At 44.3% G+C, this 20,204-nt stretch overlaps 1 protein-coding gene across 1 annotated transcript in view; it reads right to left on the minus strand.

Annotated features, from left to right (window-relative positions):
• Positions 1-20,204, minus strand: part of grin3ba (glutamate receptor, ionotropic, N-methyl-D-aspartate 3Ba) — a 200,537-nt gene that overhangs the window by 41,254 nt on the left and 139,079 nt on the right. Inside the window, exon 15 of the mRNA XM_061893810.1 lies at positions 19,892-20,007. Coding sequence (XP_061749794.1) covers positions 19,892-20,007 — 116 coding nt within the window. The remainder of the gene's footprint in view (positions 1-19,891; positions 20,008-20,204) is intronic.

A 20,204-nucleotide genomic window follows, 5' to 3' on the forward strand; every position in this document is an offset into this window, starting at 1 on the left:
TTCATCATTTCATCCATGATCCACTCATCAATGCATTCCATCCATCCATCCAACATCTGTAAATGTATCATGCATCCATACATTGTTAATGCATCTGATCATCCATCCATACATTCGTCATCCTTCTTTCCACCCATGATCTACTCATCCATCCATCCATCAATTCTACCATCCAGCAGTCAATCATTCATCTGTTCATCCATCCATTCATGCACCCACCCACCCAACCATCATCCATACATCTGTCAATGCTTCCATCCATCCATCTACCCATCCGTCATCTGTCCAGCTATGCATGCAACCATCCATCCGTCAATGCATCCATTCATCCAACTATCCATCCATCATTTCATCCATGATCCACTCATTAATGCATTCCATCCACCATCCATCCATCCAACATCCGTCAAGCTATCATGCATCCATCCATCATTAATGCATCCGATGATCCATCCATCCATTTGTCATCCTTCTTTCCACCCATGATCTACTCATCCATCCATCCATCCATCTATCCATCCATCCAGCCATCAATTCTACCATCCAGCAGTCAATCATTCATCTGTTCATCCATCCATTCATGCACCCACCCACCCAACCATCATCCATACATCTGTCAATGCTTCCATCCATCCATCTACTCATCCGTCATCTGTCCAGCTATGCATGCAACCATCCATCCGTCAATGCATCCATTCATCCAACTATCCATCCATCATTTCATCCATGATCCACTCATTAATGCATTCCATCCACCATCCATCCATCCAACATCCGTCAAGCTATCATGCATCCATCCATCATTAATGCATCCGATGATCCATCCATCCATTTGTCATCCTTCTTTCCACCCATGATCTACTCATCCATCCATCCATCCATCTATCCATCCAGCCATCAATTCTACCATCCAGCAGTCAATCATTCATTTGTTCATCCATCCACTCATGCACCCACCCATCCAACCATCATCCATACATCTGTCAATGCATCCATCCATCCATCCAACATCTGTCAAGCTATCATGCATCCATCCATCATTAATGCATCCGATGATCCATCCATCCATTTGTCATCCTTCTTTCCACTCATGATATCTAATCATCCATCCATCCATCCATCTATCCAGCCATCAATTCTACCATCCAGTAGTCAATCATTCATTTGTTCATCCATCCATTCATGGACCCACCCATCCAACCATCATCCATACATCTGTCAATGCATCCATCCATCCATATACCCATCCGTCATCTGTCCAGCTATGCATGCAACCATCCATCCGCCAATGCATCTATTCATCCAACTATCCATTCCGTCCACCCATCCATTTTTTCATCCATGATCCACTCATCAATGCATTCCATCTATCAATCCATCCAGGCATGCACCCATTCATCCAACCATCATCATCTACCTGTCTATCCATCCTTCCATCCATCCATCCATCCGCCCATCCATCCAATATCTGTCAAACTATCCATGCATCCATTCACCCGTCATTGCATCCAATCATCCAACCATCAATACATCCGGCATCCATTTTTTCACCCATGATCTACTCATCAACTCATTCTGTCTATATATCATCCATCCATCCATCCAGCCATCAATCCATCCATCCATCCATCCAGCAGTCAATACATTCATTTGTTCATCCATCCATTCATGCACCCACCTATCCAACCATCATCCATACATCTGTCAATGCATCCATCCATCTGTCATTTGTGCAACTATGAATGCAACATCCATCCTTCAATGCATCCATTCATCCAACTATCTATTCTGTCCATCCATCCATTTTTTCATCCATGATCCACTCATCAATGCATTCCGTCTATCAATCCACCCAGGCATGCACCCATTCATCCAACCATCATCAGCTATCTGTCAATGCATCCGTCCATCCATCCATTCATCCAACATCTGTCAAGTTATGTTGCATCCAATCATCCAACCATCAATACATCCGGCATCCATCGTTTCACCCATGATCTACTCATCAAAGCATTCCGTCTATATATAATCCATCCATCCACCATCCATCCATCCATCCAGCAGTCAATCCATTCATTTGTTCATCCATCCATTCATGCACCCACCCATCCAACCATCATCCATACATCTGTCAATGCATCCATCCGTCATTTGTCCAGCTATGAATGCAACCATCCATCCTTCAATGCATCCATTCATCCAACTATCTATTCTGTCCATCCATCCATTTTTTCATCCATGATCCACTCATCAATGCATTCCGTCTATCAATCCACCCAGGCATGCACCCATTCATCCAACCATCATCATCTATCTGTCAATGCATCCGCCCATCCATCCGTCCATCCATCCATTCATCCAACATCTGTCAAGCTATGTTGCATCCAATCATCCAACCATCCGGCATCCATTGTTTCACCCATGATCTACTCATCAAAGCATTCCGTCTATATATAATCCATCCATCCACATCCATCCATCCATCCAGCAGTCAATCCATTCATTTGTTCATCCATCCATTCATGCACCCACCTATCCAACCATCATCCATACATCTGTCAATGCATCCATCCATCCATCCATACATCCATCTGTCATTTGTGCAGCTATGAATGCAACATCCATCCTTCAATGCATCCATTCATCCAACTATCTATTCTGTCCATCCATCCATTTTTTCATCCATGATCCACTCATCAATGCATTCCGTTTATCAATCCACCCAGGCATGCACCCATTCATCCAACCATCATCATCTATCTGTCAATGCATCCGCCCATCCATCCGTCCATCCATCCATTCATCCAACATCTGTCAAGCTATGTTGCATCCAATTATCCAACCATCCGGCATCCATTGTTTCACCCATGATCTACTCATCAAAGCATTCCGTCTATATATAATCCATCCATCCACCATCCATCCATCCATCCATCCAGCAGTCAATCCATTCATTTGTTCATCCATCCATTCATGCACCCACCCATCCAACCATCATCCATACATCTGTCAATGCATCCATCCATCCATCCATCCATCCGTCATTTGTCCAGCTATGAATGCAACCATCCATCCTTCAATGCATCCATTCATCCAACTATCTATTCTGTCCATCCATCCGTTTTTTCACCCATGATCCACTCATCAATGCATTCCGTCTATCAATCCCTCCAGGCATGCACCCATTCATCCAACCATCATCATCTATCTGCCAATGCATCCATCGATCCATCCAACATCTGTCAAGCTATGTTGCATCCAATCATCCAACCATCAATACATCCGGCATCCATTGTTTCACCCATGATCTACTCATCAAAGCATTCCGTCTATATATCATCCATCCATCCACCATCCATCCATCCATCCAGCATTCAATCCATTCATTTGTTCATCCATCCATTCATGCACCCACCCATCCAACCATCATCCATACATCTGTCAATGCATCCATCCGTCATTTGTCCAGCTATGAATGCAACCATCCATCCTTCAATGCATCCATTCATCCAACTATCTATTCTGTCCATCCATCCATTTTTTCATCCATGATCCACTCATCAATGCATTCCGTCTATCAATCCATCCAGGCATGCACCCATTCATCCAACCATCATCATCTATCTGTCAATGCATCCATCGATCCATCCATTCATCCAACATCTGCCAAGCTATGTTGCATCCAATCATCCAACCATCAATACATCCGGCATCCATCGTTTCACCCATGATCTACTCATCAAAGCATTCCGTCTATATATAATCCATCCATCCACCATCCATCCATCCATCCAGCAGTCAATCCATTCATTTGTTCATCCATCCATTCATGCACCCACCCATCCAACCATCATCCATACATCTGTCAATGCATCCATCCATCCATCTGTCATTTGTCCAGCTATAAATGCAACCATCCATCCTTCAATGCATCCATTCATCCAACTATCCATTCCGTCCATCCATCCATTTTTTCATCCATGATCCACTCATCAATGCATTCCGTTTATCAATCCATCCAGGCATGCACCCATTCATCCAACCATCATCATCTATCCGTCAATGCATCGGTCCATCCATCCATTCATCCAACATCTGTCAAGCTATGTTGCATCCAATCATCCAACCATCAATACATCCGGCATCCATCGTTTCACCCATGATCTACTCATCAAAGCATTCCGTCTATATATAATCCATCCATCCACCATCCATCCATCCATCCAGCAGTCAATCCATTCATTTGTTCATCCATCCATTCATGCACCCACCCATCCAACCATCATCCATACATCTGTCAATGCATCCATCCGTCATTTGTCCAGCTATGAATGCAACCATCCATCCTTCAATGCATCCATTCATCCAACTATCCATTCTGTCCATCCATCCGTTTTTTCATCCATGATCCACTCATCAATGCATTCCGTCTATCAATCCCTCCAGGCATGCACCCATTCATCCAACCATCATCATCTATCTGTCAATGCATCCATCGATCCATCCAACATCTGTCAAGCTATGTTGCATCCAATCATCCAACCATCAATACATCCGGCATCCATCGTTTCACCCATGATCTACTCATCAAAGTATTCTGTCTATATATCATCCATCCATCCATCCAGCAGTCAATCCATTCATTTGTTCATCCATCCATTCATGCACCCACCCATCCAACCATCATCCATACATCTGTCAATGCATCCATCCATCCATCTGTCATTTGTCCAGCTATAAATGCAACCATCCATCCTTCAATGCATCCATTCATCCAACTATCCATTCCGTCCATCCATCCATTTTTTCATCCATGATCCACTCATCAATGCATTCCATCTATCAATCCCTCCAGGCATGCACCCATTCATCCAACCATCATCATCTATCTGTCAATGCATCCATCGATCCATCCAACATCTGTCAAGCTATGTTGCATCCAATCATCCAACCATCAATACATCCGGCATCCATCGTTTCACCCATGATCTACTCATCAAAGTATTCTGTCTATATATCATCCATCCATCCAGCAGTCAATCCATTCATTTGTTCATCCATCCATTCATGCACCCACCCATCCAACCATCATCCATACATCTGTCAATGCATCCATCCATCCATCCAACATCTGTCAAGCTATGTTGCATCCAATCATCCAACCATCAATACATCTGGCATCCATCGTTTCACCCATGATCTACTCATCAAAGTATTCTGTCTATATATCATCCATCCATCCATCCATCCATCCATCCATCCATCCAGCAGTCAATCCATTCATTTGTTCATCCATCCATTCATGCACCCACCCATCCAGCCATCATCCATACATCTGTCAATGCATCCATCCATCTGTCCTTTGTCCAGCTATAAATGCAACATCCATCCTTCAATGCATCCATTCATCCAACTATCTATTCTGTCCATCCATCCATTTTTTCATCCATGATCCACTCATCAATGCATTCCGTCTATCAATCCACCCAGGCATGCACCCATTCATCCAACCATCATCAGCTATCTGTCAATGCATCCGTCCATCCATCCATTCATCCAACATCTGTCAAGCTATGTTGCATCCAATCATCCAACCATCAATACATCCGGCATCCATCGTTTCACCCATGATCTACTCATCAAAGCATTCCGTCTATATATCATCCATCCATCCAACATCCATCCAGCAGTCAATCCATTCATTTGTTCATCCATCCATTCATGCACCCACCCATCCAACCATCATCCATACATCTGTCAATGCATCCATCCGTCATTTGTCCAGCTATAAATGCAACATCCATCCTTCAATGCATCCATTCATCCAACTATCTATTCTGTCCATCCATCCATTTTTTCATCCATGATCCACTCATCAATGCATTCCGTCTATCAATCCACCCAGGCATGCACCCATTCATCCAACCATCATCATCTATCTGTCAATGCATCCGTCCATCCATCCATTCATCCAACATCTGTCAAGTTATGTTGCATCCAATCATCCAACCATCAATACATCCGGCATCCATCGTTTCACCCATGATCTACTCATCAAAGCATTCCGTCTATATATAATCCATCCATCCACCATCCATCCATCCATCCAGCAGTCAATCCATTCATTTGTTCATCCATCCATTCATGCACCCACCCATCCAACCATCATCCATACATCTGTCAATGCATCCATCCATCCGTCATTTGTCCAGCCATGCATGCAACCATCCATCCTTCAATGCATCCATTCATCCAACTATCTATTCTGTCCATCCATCCATTTTTTCATCCATGATCCACTCATCAATGCATTCCGTCTATCAATCCACCCAGGCATGCACCCATTCATCCAACCATCATCATCTATCTGTCAATGCATCCGTCCATCCATCCATTCATCCAACATCTGCCAAGCTATGTTGCATCCAATCATCCAACCATCAATACATCCGGCATCCATCGTTTCACCCATGATCTACTCATCAAAGCATTCCATCTATATATAATCCATCCATCCACCATCCATCCATCCATCCAGCAGTCAATCCATTCATTTGTTCATCCATCCATTCATGCACCCACCCATCCAACCATCATCCATACATCTGTCAATGCATCCATCCATCCGTCATTTGTCCAGCTATGAATGCAAGCATCCATCCTTCAATGCATCCATTCATCCAACTATCTATTCTGTCCATCCATCCATTTTTTCATCCATGATCCACTCATCAATGCATTCCGTCTATCAACATCATCATCTATCTGTCAATGGATCCGTCCATCCATCCAATATCTGCCAAGCTATCTTTTTTGGAATTAGCAGCTTGCACCATTTTGAGAGACGCAAAACAGAGTCAGTGCCGAGTCAAGACAGGTAGTGTGTGTGCCACACACTCACTAAGCATCACTACAATTCTAAGTGCATAATGAGGAAGTGTTGTGTTGTGTTGTGTTGTGTTGTGCGTCCGCTGTTGTCGCGCTAAGATGGGCAATAACATTAAAAGGAGCGTCTAATGTGCTCATGCATTCTTTTAGCACCCAAATGAGGCTCTGATAGCGACTGCTTGTGATGGCGTGGTTACGACCTGCGCTATTAAGGAACCGGAGCTGCAAACGTGTGCCCAGGCCTTCAGGGTCTGTTCCAAACACTTAAGTAGGATTCTGTGCCCCAATGGTGGAAGGAAAAAATAAATTACATTGAAAGTAAAAAATGTAGTGTGTCCTTAAATGCATCTGTAACCTTCCACAAAGTTGTTTTTACTGTGAGTTAAAGCGATAAAAAAAACAAAAAAAACCCCACTTATTTTGGCCAAATTATCAACCCCGTTTCCATATGAGTTGAGAAATTGTGTTAGATGTAAATATAAACAGAATACAATGATTTGCAAATCCTTTTCAAGCCATATTCAGTTGAATATGCTACAAAGACAACATATTTCATGTTCAAACTCATAAAAATATTTGTTTTAACAAATAATAATTAACTTGGAATTTCATGGCTGCAACACGTGCCAAAGTAGTTGGGAAAGGGCATGTTCACCACTGTGTTACATCACCTTTTCTTTTAACAACACTCAATAAACGTTTGGGAACTGAGGAAACTAATTGTTGAAGCTTTGGAAGTGGAATTCTTTCCCATTTTTGTTTTATGTAGAGCTTCAGTCCTTCAACAGTCCGGGGTCTCCGCTGTCCTATTTTAGGCTTCATAATGCGCCACACATTTTCCATGGGAGACAGGTCTGGACTGCAGGCGGGCCAGGAAAGTACCCGCACTCTTTTACTACGAAACCACGCTGTTGTAACACGTGGCTTGGCATTGTCTTGCTGAAATAAGCAGGGGCGTCCATGATAACGTTGCTTGGATGACAACATATGTTGCTCCAAAACCTGTATGTACCTTTCAGCAATAATGGTGCCTTCACAGATGTGTAAGTTACCCATGCCTTGGGCACTAATGCACCCCCATACCATCACACATGCTGGCTTTTCCACTTTGCGCCTATAACAATCCGGATTGTTGATTTTCTCTTTGTTCCGGAGGACACCACGTCCACAGTTTCCAAATATAATTTGAAATGTGGACTCGTCAGACCACAGAACACTTTTTCCACTTTGCATCAGTCCATCTTAGATGAGCTCGGGCCCAGCAAAGCTGGCGGCGTTCCTGGGTGTTGTTGATAAATGTTTTTTCGCTTTGCAAAGTAGAGTTTTAACTTGCACTTACAGATGTAGCGACCAACTGTAGTTACTGACGGTGGTTTTATGAAGGGTTCATGAGCCCATGTGGTGATATTATGTACACACTGATGTCATTTTTTGATGCAGTACCGCCTGAGGGATCAAAGGTCCGTAATATCTTCGCTTACATGCAGTGATTTCTCCAGATTCTCTGAACCTTTTGATGATTTTACGGACCGTAGATGGTAAAATCCCTAAATTCCTTGCAATAGCTCATTGAGAAATGTTGTTCTAAAACTGTTCCACAATTTGCTTACAAAGTGGTGACCCTCACCCCATCCTTGTTTGTGAAAGACTTAGCATTTCATGGAAGCTGCTTTTATAGCCAATCATGGCACCCACCTGTTCCCAATTAGCCTGCACACCTGTGGGATGTTCCAAATAAGTGTTTGATGAGCATTTCTCAACTTTTTCAGTATTTATTGCCACCTTTCCCAACTTCTTTGTCACGTTTATGAGTTTGAACATCAAATATGTTGTCTTTGTAGCATATTCAACTGAATATGGCTTGAAAAGGATTTGCAAATCATTGTATTCTGTTTATATTTACATCTAACACAATTTCCCAACTCATATGGAAACGGGGTTGGTAAGAAGAAATTGTTCATTAATCAGCACAGGGAGGATATTATTCATGTGTTCCTTAGAGGCGTGGCTCACACACTGTGGCCCCGCCCCCTCTTCGTGAGCGGCAAACAACTAGGCGGGTTCATGTTGGAAGATGTATGGCCCAGGTGTTGTTTTGCATGTTGATCATCCTCATGCATCACGCCCGCGCGCTGATAAAAAAAAAAAAAAAAAAAGTCAATTGATGGCGCTGTCTCTTGCCGTCAGCGCCATCTTTTCTTTTTTTTTTTTCAAAGCACCTTCTGACGCTTTTACGATTGGGCGACTCCTTCTGTTTGTCTTCAGCTCCTGGCTGAATCCCGTAGTTTGCCATCGTCTTTGCCGAACAGAACTTCTTTCTGTGCCCACTTCATTAGGTACACCAGCGCAATCGAATGTAAGACGTGGTTTTGTTATTGTATTCTATCCATCCATTTTCTACCGCTTGACCCGTTCGGGGTTGCGGGGGGGTCGCTGGAGCCTATCTCAGCTGTATTCGGGCAAAAGGCTGGGTACACCATGGACAAGTCGCCACCTCAACAAAGTGTATATCGACAGAAATAGATATCTAAATATATCCATATTTAACAGTTATTTCTTTATATTCATAGTCATATTTGAAAACAGCTGGTGTTTTTCCATTTGAAGCATTTAAGTCTCACCTTAAAACTCATCCGTATACTCTAGCCTTTAAATAGACCTCCTTTTTAGACCAGTTGATCTGCCGCTTCTTTTCTTTTTTCTCCTATGTCCCCCCCCTCCCTTGTGGAGGGGGTCCGGTCCGATGACCATGGATGAAGTACTGGCTGTCCAGAGTCGAGACCCAGGATGGACCGCTCGTCGGGACATCTCTACGCTGCTGATCCGCCTCCGCTTGAGATGGTTTCCTGTGGACGGGACTCTCGCTGCTGTCTTGGATCCGCTTTGAACTGAACTCTCGCGGCTGTGTTGGAGCCACTATGGATTGAACTTTCACAGTATCATGTTAGACCCGCTCCACATCCATTGCTTTCGGTCCCCTAGAGGGGGGGGGGGGGGGGGGGGGGGGTTGCCCACATCTGAGGTCCTCTCCAAGGTTTCTCATAGTCAGCATTGTCACTGGCGTCCCACTGGATGTGAATTCTCCCTGCCCACTGGGTGTGAGTTTTCCTTGCCCTTTTGTGGGTTCTTCCCAGGATGTTGTAGTCGTAATGGTTTGTGCAGTCCTTTGAGACATTTGTGATTTGGGGCTATATAAATAAACATTGATTGATTGATATTGACAGAGATAGATATCTACATGTATCCATATTTAAGAGTTATTTCTTTATATTCATAGTCATATTTGAACACAGCTGGTGTTTTTCCATTTGTTCTCTTTTTGGTTGTCCGCTAGTAAACTGTGTGTGTGTTAACCTTGAAGCTTTAGGAATGTAAGGAGTAGCCATACTCCTTTCTTATCTCTTCCTGTCCTAGTCTTAGCAGAACAACAGATATGTGTATTCGTTCCGGTAGGTGTGGGCGGGGGGAGATATTGAAGAAGACAGCGCGTCCGTAGGGCTTTCAGATCAACTAGGTGACGCGATTTGAATGTGGTGTTTTTTAGGTTGGTCTCTCCAAAGCTTTGGAGTGACCAACTTTTGGGGAACCGCTTTTAAAACCATAATTAATGATATTGTTTTGCTGCAAAAAAAAGCAGGATATTATGACCATACCCATCCATTATTTGTTCAATCAAAACTTATGAAATTTCAAGATATTGTTTATTATAAAATAACACAGATCATGTTCAAAGCAAAAATAAATACTCTTCCAGAAGGAATTCAAAAAAACTTCTCTCTACAGACCAGCAAATATAATCTAAGAGATGAATCTAACTTTATTTGACCAAAAGCAAGATTAGTTGTTAAACGTAAATGTTTATCTGTTCTCGGTGTTCATTTGTGGAATTCTGTTGGTAAAGAAATAAAAATGAGTGCCTCAGTATTTAATTTCAAGAAGAACATGTCACAATGTATTTTAAAAAGTTATGTGAACTAGAAATGTATGTTTGTTTGGTTAAATGTTGTATTTAGAAGGTATGTATGTTTATCTATTTACAAAAAAAGTGCATGTGACTCCGGCTTATTAGTGATTCCTAGAGCCCAAAAAAAGTCTGCGGGCTATAGAGCGTTTTCCGTTCGGGCTCCAGTACTCTGGAATGCCCTCCCGGTAACAGTTGGAGATGCTACCTCAGTAGAAGCATTTAAGTCTCACCTTAAAACTCATCTGTATACTCTAGCCTTTAAATAGACCTCCTTTTTAGACCAGTTGATCTGCCGCTTCTTTTCTTTCTCCTATGTCCCCCCCCTCCCTTGTGGAGGGGGTCCGGTCCGATGACCATGGATGAAGTACTGGCTGTCCAGAGTCGAGACCCAGGATGGACCGCTCGTCGGGACCCAGGATGGACCGCTCGCCTGTGTATCTGATCCGCCTCCGCTTGAGATGGTTTCCTGTGGACGGGACTCTCGCTGCTGTCTTGGATCCGCTTTGAACTGAACTCTCGCGGCTGTGTTGGAGCCACTATGGATTGAATTTTCACAGTATCATGTTAGACCCGCTCGACATCCATTGCTTTCGGTCCCCTGGGGGGTTGCCCACATATGCGGTCCTCTCCAAGGTTTCTCATAGTCATCATTGTCACTGGCGTCCCACTGGATGTGAATTCTCCCTGCCCACTGGGTGTGAGTTTTCCTTGCCCTTTTGTGGGTTCTTCCCAGGATGTTGTAGTCGTAATGATTTGTGCAGTCCTTTGAGACATTTGTGATTTGGGGCTATATAAATAAACATTGATGGATTTCTAATTTTAGGAGATTATTGTGTGTCCAAAGTCGGCAGCTTCTTCTAGAGATGCCGAATGAGGAGACTTGAAGGGAGGAGAAGAATTCTGTCATTAAAGGCCTGTATCGGTTGGGAATCTCTACGCTGCTGATCTGCCTCCGCTTGAGATGGTTTCCTGTGAACTGAACTCTCGCGGCTGTGTTGGAGCCACTATGGATTGAACTTTCACAGTATCATGTTAGACCCGCTCCACATCCATTGCTTTCGGTCCCCTAGAGGGGGGGGGTTGCCCACATCTGAGGTCCTCTCCAAGGTTTCTCATAGTCAGCATTGTCACTGGCGTCCCACTGGATGTGAATTCTCCCTGCCCACTGGGTGTGAGTTTTCCTTGCCCTTTTGTGGGTTCTTCCCAGGATGTTGTAGTCGTAATGATTTGTGCAGTCCTTTGAGACATTTGTGATTTGGGGCTATATAAATAATCAATCAATGTTTATCAATCAATGTTTACTTATATAGCCCTAAATCACTAGTGTCTCAAAGGGCTGCACAAACCACCACGACATCCCCGGTAGGCCCACATAAGGGCAAGGAAAACTCACACCCAGTGGGACGTCGGTGACAATGATGACTATGAGAACCTTGGAGAGGAGGAAAGCAATGGATGTGGAGCGGGTCTAACATGATACTGTGAAAGTTCAATCCACAATGGATCCAACACAGTCGCGAGAGTCCAGTCCAAAGCGGATCCAACACAGCAGCGAGAGTCCCGTTCACAGCGGAGCCAGCAGGAAACCATCCCAAGCGGAGGCGGATCAGCAGCGCAGAGATGTCCCCAGCCGATACACAGGCGAGCAGTACATGGCCACCGGATCGGACCGGACCCCCTCCACAAGGGAGAGTGGGACATAGAAGAAAAAGAAAAGAAACGGCAGATCAACTGGTCTAAAAAGGGAGTCTATTTAAAGGCTAGAGTATACAAATGAGTTTTAAGGTGAGACTTAAATGCTTCTACATTGATTGATGTGTGTAAGTACATATTTTTGTATTATTTGTTAAAGGGCAACTTAAATGTAAATGCTGAACGACTATATTTCTTTTTGTATTACAAAATTATTAGAAAAGGTAACTTAATTGAATGTAAACATTTTTATGTTGGGCATATAAGCTTTTTTGCTTCTGCCTGTTTCAGTCATGGTTTTCATTTTTGAATCGTGATCCATGTTTGAATATGTTTTTGTTAGACTGAACATAAACTGAACTGAATACATTTCAAAATACCTATTCTGTGTTATTTAAAATCAGCTTATGTGTCATCAAAAGAAGTCGGGATTGACCAGCAACTTAAAGTCCCTTGGAGGAACATCTGGTCGGAACGCAACAATATATACTATGAACCTAAATATAATGTGAGAACGCAGCCGTAAACAATGTTCATCTCAGCAAGTTTGTCTTCAAAAGAGTCAAAAATAACAACTGAGACAACATTTATCAACATGGTTCATCGTTGCAACACATTCTGATATGAGTGGTCATGTCTGGGATCATGTTTTGGTTTAAGTCATGTTTGGTTTTTGAACACTCAGTTCCTGCTTTTTCTCTCTCTTGTTTTGTCACCATAGCAACCATTAGTTTCACCTGTTTCACATTTGGAGTCTCGCACCTGTTTTCACTAATCAAGTACTGACTGTCCAGAGTCGAGACCCAGGATGGACCGCTCGCCTGTATCGGTTGGGGACATCTCTACGCTGCTGATCCGCTTGAGATGGTTTCCTGTGGACGGGACTCTCACTGCTCTCTTGGAGCCACTATGGATTGAACTTTCACAGTATCATGTTAGACCCGCTCGACATCCATTGCTTTCGGTCCCCTAGAGGGGGGGGGGGGTTGCCCACATCTGAGGTCCTCTCCAAGGTTTCTCATAGTCAGCATTGTCACTGGCGTCCCACTGAATGTGAATTCTCCCTGCCCACTGGGTGTGAGTTTTCCTTGCCCTTTTGTGGGTTCTTCCGAGGATGTTGTAGTCGTAATGATTTGTGCAGTCCTTTGAGACATTTGTGATTTGGGGCTATATAAATAAACATTGAAAAAAGTCACTATTATTTAAGCCAAAAGTTGCCAGGAAGTCAGCCGGGCGACTTCACTTCTGCTCACTTCATGCCATACTACCTCTGATACTCACCAAGTGATTCGACACCTGATTGGAAGGGTGGCCAAATACTTCCTGCAGTATAGTGTCTAGTAGTTAAAACCAGCAGATCACCAGCATGCATAGATCCAAGACCAGGTTTATACCAATGCATCAATGGACTGGATAAAGATATCAGTAATGATAGTAGGTTGCCCCCTAAAACGTGTCAATGACCCACGACAGGATTGTTTGGCTGGAGATGAGAGTCTCCACGCCCGGCCGCAGACATCACTGAACACACCCCCCCCTGCCCCCCGCTCCATCGACTCACTTGCAGGATAAGCCTTGTTGTTTTTATTTAACTTTTCCATTAAAGTCTGCGGCAGATAAAAGCGAAGCCAACACGGCGACAATGAGGCGACGCACAAGACAGGACGGACGTGAGCCGCCTGACCAAAAAATGGTCTCAAGAGGAGCGTTGGCGATCCCTCCGAACTTGCAAGATTATTAATGGGCTGTCATCAGACCTCAGAGGAACACCTAATCCTCCGCTTCCGGACTACCAATCGTTCCATTAATTCCTCCAGTGTCCACGTTGCTAACCTCCCTCCACCGGGGTGAAGGTTTGTCCTGATTAGGCCACTCTCTTTTATTCCCTCGCTCCACCGTGAGGCCGAACCAGACCTCCGAACACTTTGTTGTTCTTGCCGAGACATGGATGAGGTGTGCAAGATACAGACCGAGGGTCCATCCATCCATTTTCTACCGCTTATTCCCTTTGGGGTCACGGGGGGGAGGGGTGCTGGAGCCTATCTCAGCTACAATCGGGTGGAAGGCGGGGTACACCCTGGACAAGTCGCCACCTCATCACAGGCCCAACACAGATAGACAACATTCACACACTAGGGAGCATTTAGTGTTGCCAAGCAACCTATCCCCAGGTGCATGTCTTTGGAAGTGGGAGGGGACTATCCCCAGGTGCATGTCTTTGGAGGTGGGAGGGGCCTATCCCCAGGTGAATGTCTTTGGAGGGAGGAGGGGCCTATCCCCAGGTGCATGTCTTTGGAGGTGGGAGGGGCCTATCCCCAGGTGCATGTCTTTGGAGGTTGGTGGGGCCTATTTCCAGGTGCATGTCTTTGGAGGTGGGAGGGGCGATCCCCAAGTGCATGTCTTTGGAGGTGGGAGGGGACTATCCCCTGGTGCCTGTCTTTGGAGGTGGGAGGGGCCTATCCCCAGGTGCATGTCTTTGGAGGTGGGAGGGGACTATCCCCAGGTGCCTGTCTTTGGAGGTGGGAGGGGCCTATCCCCAGGTGCATGTCTTTGGAGGTTGGTGGGGCCTATTCCCAGGTGCATGTATTTGGAGGTGGGAGGGGCCTATCCCCAGGTGAATGTCTTTGGAGGGGGGAGGGGCCTATCCCCAGGTGCCTGTCTTTGGAGGTGGGAGGGGCCTATCCCCAGGTGCATGTCTTTGGAGGTTGGTGGGGCCTATTCCCAGGTGCATGTATTTGGAGGTGGGAGGGGCCTATCCCCAGGTGAATGTCTTTGGAGGGGGGAGGGGCCTATCCCAGGTGCATGTCTTTGGAGGTGGGTGGGGCCTATTTATAGGTGCATGTCTTTGGGGGTGGGAGGGGCCTATCCTCAGGTGCATGTCTTTGGAGGTGGGAGGGGCGATCCCCAGGTGCATGTCTTTAGAGGTGGGAGGGGCGATCCCTAGGTGCATGTCTCTGGAGGTGGGTGGGGCCTATCCCCAGGTGCATGTCTTTGGAGGTGGGAGGGGCCTATCCCCAGGTGCATGTCTTTGGAGGTGGGAGGGGCCTATCCCCAGGTGCATGTCTTTGGAGGTGGGTGGGGCCTATCCCCAGGTGCATGTCTTTGGAGGTGGGAGGAAGCCGGAGGACCCGGAGGTGTCAAACTCATTTTTTGGAGGAAATATCTATTCCCAAGTGGGCCGTAATGGTAAAACCATTGCACGATACTAAAAAATGTTGATAATTTTTGAGCGCTGTTTGTAATGTTCTTTATTTTCAATGAAACATGTAAAATCTCGGCGTTGTTTACTTGAGTCATATCGCGGTCTACACACATCTATGTGTGACTGCCATCATATTGCAGTCTGCACGTATCTCTTATGTTTGACTGCCATCTACTGGTCACACTTATTTCACCATGTACTAAATAAAATAGCTTCAAAGTCGCTAAGGACGACGAAGATTATTCCGTACATTAGGCACACCGGGTTATAAAGGTGCTGTGGAGGGGGCGTGGCCTGCGGGCCTGCCATGAAATGGGGTGTTGCCAGGACCGGCCTTGAGGACAGTGACAGGTGCGTCCCCTCTCCCTTCAGGCAGGAGATTACGGTCCATCCAGACCCACACCTTCCGCTACCTGAACAGGTTTTTTCCCCCCTCGTCCATCAGGCACATGAACAAAAATAAGGATTTGATAGCTCAGTTACAGCTCTTTTTATTACCTATTCTGTGTTATGTGTTTTATGTTGCACCAAGAAAAATCCCAAGTTTGTGAATTTGTTCTCAAAAAATGGCATTAAAAACTATTCTGATTCTGAGATGGCCCAGGTGGGCCTTGTGATCTAATCATTTGCCGCCTATATTAGCAGCAGCCGTGACGAGACGAGTGGTTGGAGTTGGACGTGCTGCCCGAGCAGACGCAGAAGGAAAATACGTTGTGCTGAAAAGCAGAGAGAATTCCACTAATATGAAATGAAACCAGCGTTATACCTGGAAGTCCTGGCTCTCCTAGCAAGAACCCACTCGAGGGCAACATCTGAAAGGATTTTAAGTGCCTCTTTTAGTCCGAAAATACGGTACAAGACAACCTCGAATATAAGATGACTCATCTCTGTCGGACCAATTGAGAAGATGCCACCTCAGTAGAAGCATTTAAGTCTCACCTTAAAACTCATTTGTATACTCTAGCCTTTAAATAGACTCCCTTTTTAGACCAGTTGATCTGCCGTTTCTCTTCATTTTCTTCTATGTCCCACTCTCCTTTGTGGAGGGAGTCCGGTCCGATACGGTGGCCATGTACTGCTCGCCTGTGTATCGGCTGGGGACATCTCTGCGCTGCTGATCCGCCTCCGCTTGGGATGGTTTCCTACTGGCTCCGCTGTGAACGGGACTCTCGCTGCTGTGTTGGATCCGCTTTGGACTGGACTCTCGCGACTGTGTTGGATCCATTGTGGATTGATCTTTCACAGTATCATGTTCTCATATGTTCTCATAGTCATTATTGTCACCGACGTCCCACTGGGTGTGAGTTTTCCTTGCCCTTATGTGGGCCTACCGAGGATGTCGTAGTGGTTTGTGCAGCCCTTTGAGACACTAGTGATTTAGGGCTATATAAGTAAACATTGATTGATTGATTGATTGAAGAAAAATAAAGCCTTGTTTTTCCAAATCTATTATTGTCTTCTATTTTAATGAAGAACGATTATTTCATTGTCAGCGCCAACAAATAAGGTTCCTAGCGAGCTAAAAGGGCCACAAAGCCAAGTGTGAAAATGAAAAATGATCCACGGATGAAACATTCATCAGAACCGAAAACATTAATTATTTTTGGGCCTGTTAGCCCCCGAGGCTCATAAAGCCACAATTAGCATAAACAAGAAACAATTCCTGTGGAACAAATAAAAAGCATATTGTCTGTCAGTCTGTCTGTCTGTCAGCGATGGTGCAGGCACACAGAACCAGAAGTTGTGTTGATTTTGTTCGCGCAAAGCAGAGGTGATGTGTGTGTTGTTAGTGTGATTTGTGTGTCGACGTTCCGGACTGCTCTTTGGGATAAATAATAGATGCGGGCGTACTTTTTAGCCCGGAGTGTAAGTTCATGCGGTGAATCACTGCTTTCAGACGTCACTCATGCATCCACACACACACACACACACACACACACACACACACACACACACACACCACTAATTGTGCGTGCGTGCATGTGTGTGTGCACATACGTCATGGTGTAACATAAGACAGCCTTTGGCTTCATAACGCAACAATGCCAGGAATAATAGGTGAAGTGTGTGTGTGTGTGTGTGTGTGTGTGTGTGTGTGTGTGTGTGTGTGTGTGTGTGTAAGGCAATGACCCACTTTGTGGGGTGTATATTATCTAGACATATATATATATAAATAAATATAAACATATATAAATCTCCCCATAAAGCCATATGTTCTCTTATTGCATAGAACATTTGGAGAAAAAAAATGTTCCGCCTGGTTACCGCGTTGCGTTGCTATGGATCATTACTCACGGGCAGAGAACATGCTGGAAGGTGGCTCGTGTCCCGTGAAATTCCCGTACAAAAAGGTACAGTGTGTCAGGAATTTTTTGCTAATCAGAAGCCATATTATTATTATTTTTTTTTATCAGCATTGGTTAGCGGTCATCACATTAGGTACACCTGCTCACGAGGTTCAATATGAGGTATTATTTTATGGCGGCATTTATTTATGTTACGTGTGAGTCATTTTGACGACAGTAGAGGATTTACATTTTGGAACAACATGGTTTAAGAAATTTTGTGTATATGTATATATATATGTATATATATATATGTATGTATATACACATTTATATATATATATATATATATATATATATATATATATATATATATATATATATATATATATATATGTATGTATATATATGCATTTATAAATATACATACATCATTGGTACTTTAACATACTTACATACATACATATATATACATACATACATACATACACACACATATATATATATACATACATACATACGCATATATATATATATATATATATATATATAAATACTTACACACATATACACATATATATATATATATATATATATATATATATGTAGGTGTGGGAAAAATCACCAGACTACTTCATCTCTACAGAAGTGTTTCATGAGGGGTTCCCTCAATCATCAGGAGATTTTAATGGAAGCATTCACATACAATGGTTTATATAGAACACAGAGTGGGTGGGTACAAGCAGGTGTAGGGTGTGGTGATTGGCTCATGTGTTACCTAGGAGGTGTTTCCGTCTTTGGCGGCATGTTGAAATGATTTCACTGCGCTTGTTGAGGGATGATAGATCTGGATGATATATAATAAACAGTTTGTCTTTGAAGCATAGGTTGCATCTTTTATTACCACTGTTGTAAGGTGTGCTGGATGCAAGAATTTGCCATGTTATTGAATATTCAACATTATTGTCTTTGAGGTTCCAAATGTGTTTGCTGAGTTCTGTAGAATTCTGCAAAGTCTGGTTTCTAAAGGAGGCGTTGTGATTATTCCATCTTGTTTTGAACGCTCCTTCGGTTAATCCTACGTACGTGTCGGATGTGTTAATGTCCTTGCGTGTTACCTTTGCTTGGTAAACGACTGATGTCTGTAAGCACCCCCCGTTGAGAGGACAATCAGGTTTCTTGCGACAGTTACATTCCTTATTGGTTTTAGAGTCGTTTAGTCTGGGGGTAGGCAGTCCTTTTGCAATTGCTTTGTTGTGGTTTGAAATGATTTGTTGTATGTTATTCATACAACTGTAGCTCAATTTAATGTTGTTCTTGTTGAATATTTTTCTTAGGGTGTTGCCTTTGGGGAAGTGTTTGTCGATCAGAGTGAGGAACTTGTGGCCGATATTGGTTGAGACGCTTTTGCTGAATGGCGGATTGTACCAGATGATGTTGTTTCGTTTTCTGCTCTTTTTTGGTTGGTTTCCTGGAGTGGGTTCATAGGTGAGGGTGAAGTTGTATCCCAGGTGCATGTCTTTGGAAGTGGGAGGAAGCCGGAGTACCCGGAGGGAACCCACGCATTCACGGGGAGAACATGCAAACTCCACACAGAAAGATCCCGAGCCTGGATTTGAACCCAGGACTGCAGGAACTTTGTATTGTGAAGCAGACGCACTAACCCCTCTGCCACCGTGAAGCCTGCTGCAACAATTAAGTGTGCGGCCCTCAGTGGAAAAAGTTTGGACACCCCTGCTGTAGGAGGTTGAGTGTGAAACCCACAGCAATGTCACGACATCCCAGTAAACACTAGGAATACAAAGTTTGTGTGTTTGTGTTGTGTGTGTTGTGTGTGCGTGTGTTTGTGTGTGTGCGCACCTTCAATGGCAAACGGCTTGCCCACCGTGAGCAGCTTGCAGTCCGCATCGATGGACACCTCGAAATCCAGCAGGGCCTTGTCCATGATGAAGGCGTCTAACATCGGGGGATCTGTCCTTCACACACACACACACACACACACACACACACACACACACACACACACACACACACACACACACACACACACACACACACACACACACACACACATCATAGGCGTTAGACGGCATGTCAGACAGTCCCACTAAGACACTTCCAGCTCCCTCATGCAAGAACTTTGGACGTCCTCCCTCCCTCCCTCCCTCCCTCC

Source organism: Nerophis ophidion, linkage group LG03 (genome assembly GCF_033978795.1).
Source record: "Nerophis ophidion isolate RoL-2023_Sa linkage group LG03, RoL_Noph_v1.0, whole genome shotgun sequence".
Taxonomy (NCBI): Eukaryota; Metazoa; Chordata; class Actinopteri; order Syngnathiformes; family Syngnathidae; genus Nerophis; species Nerophis ophidion.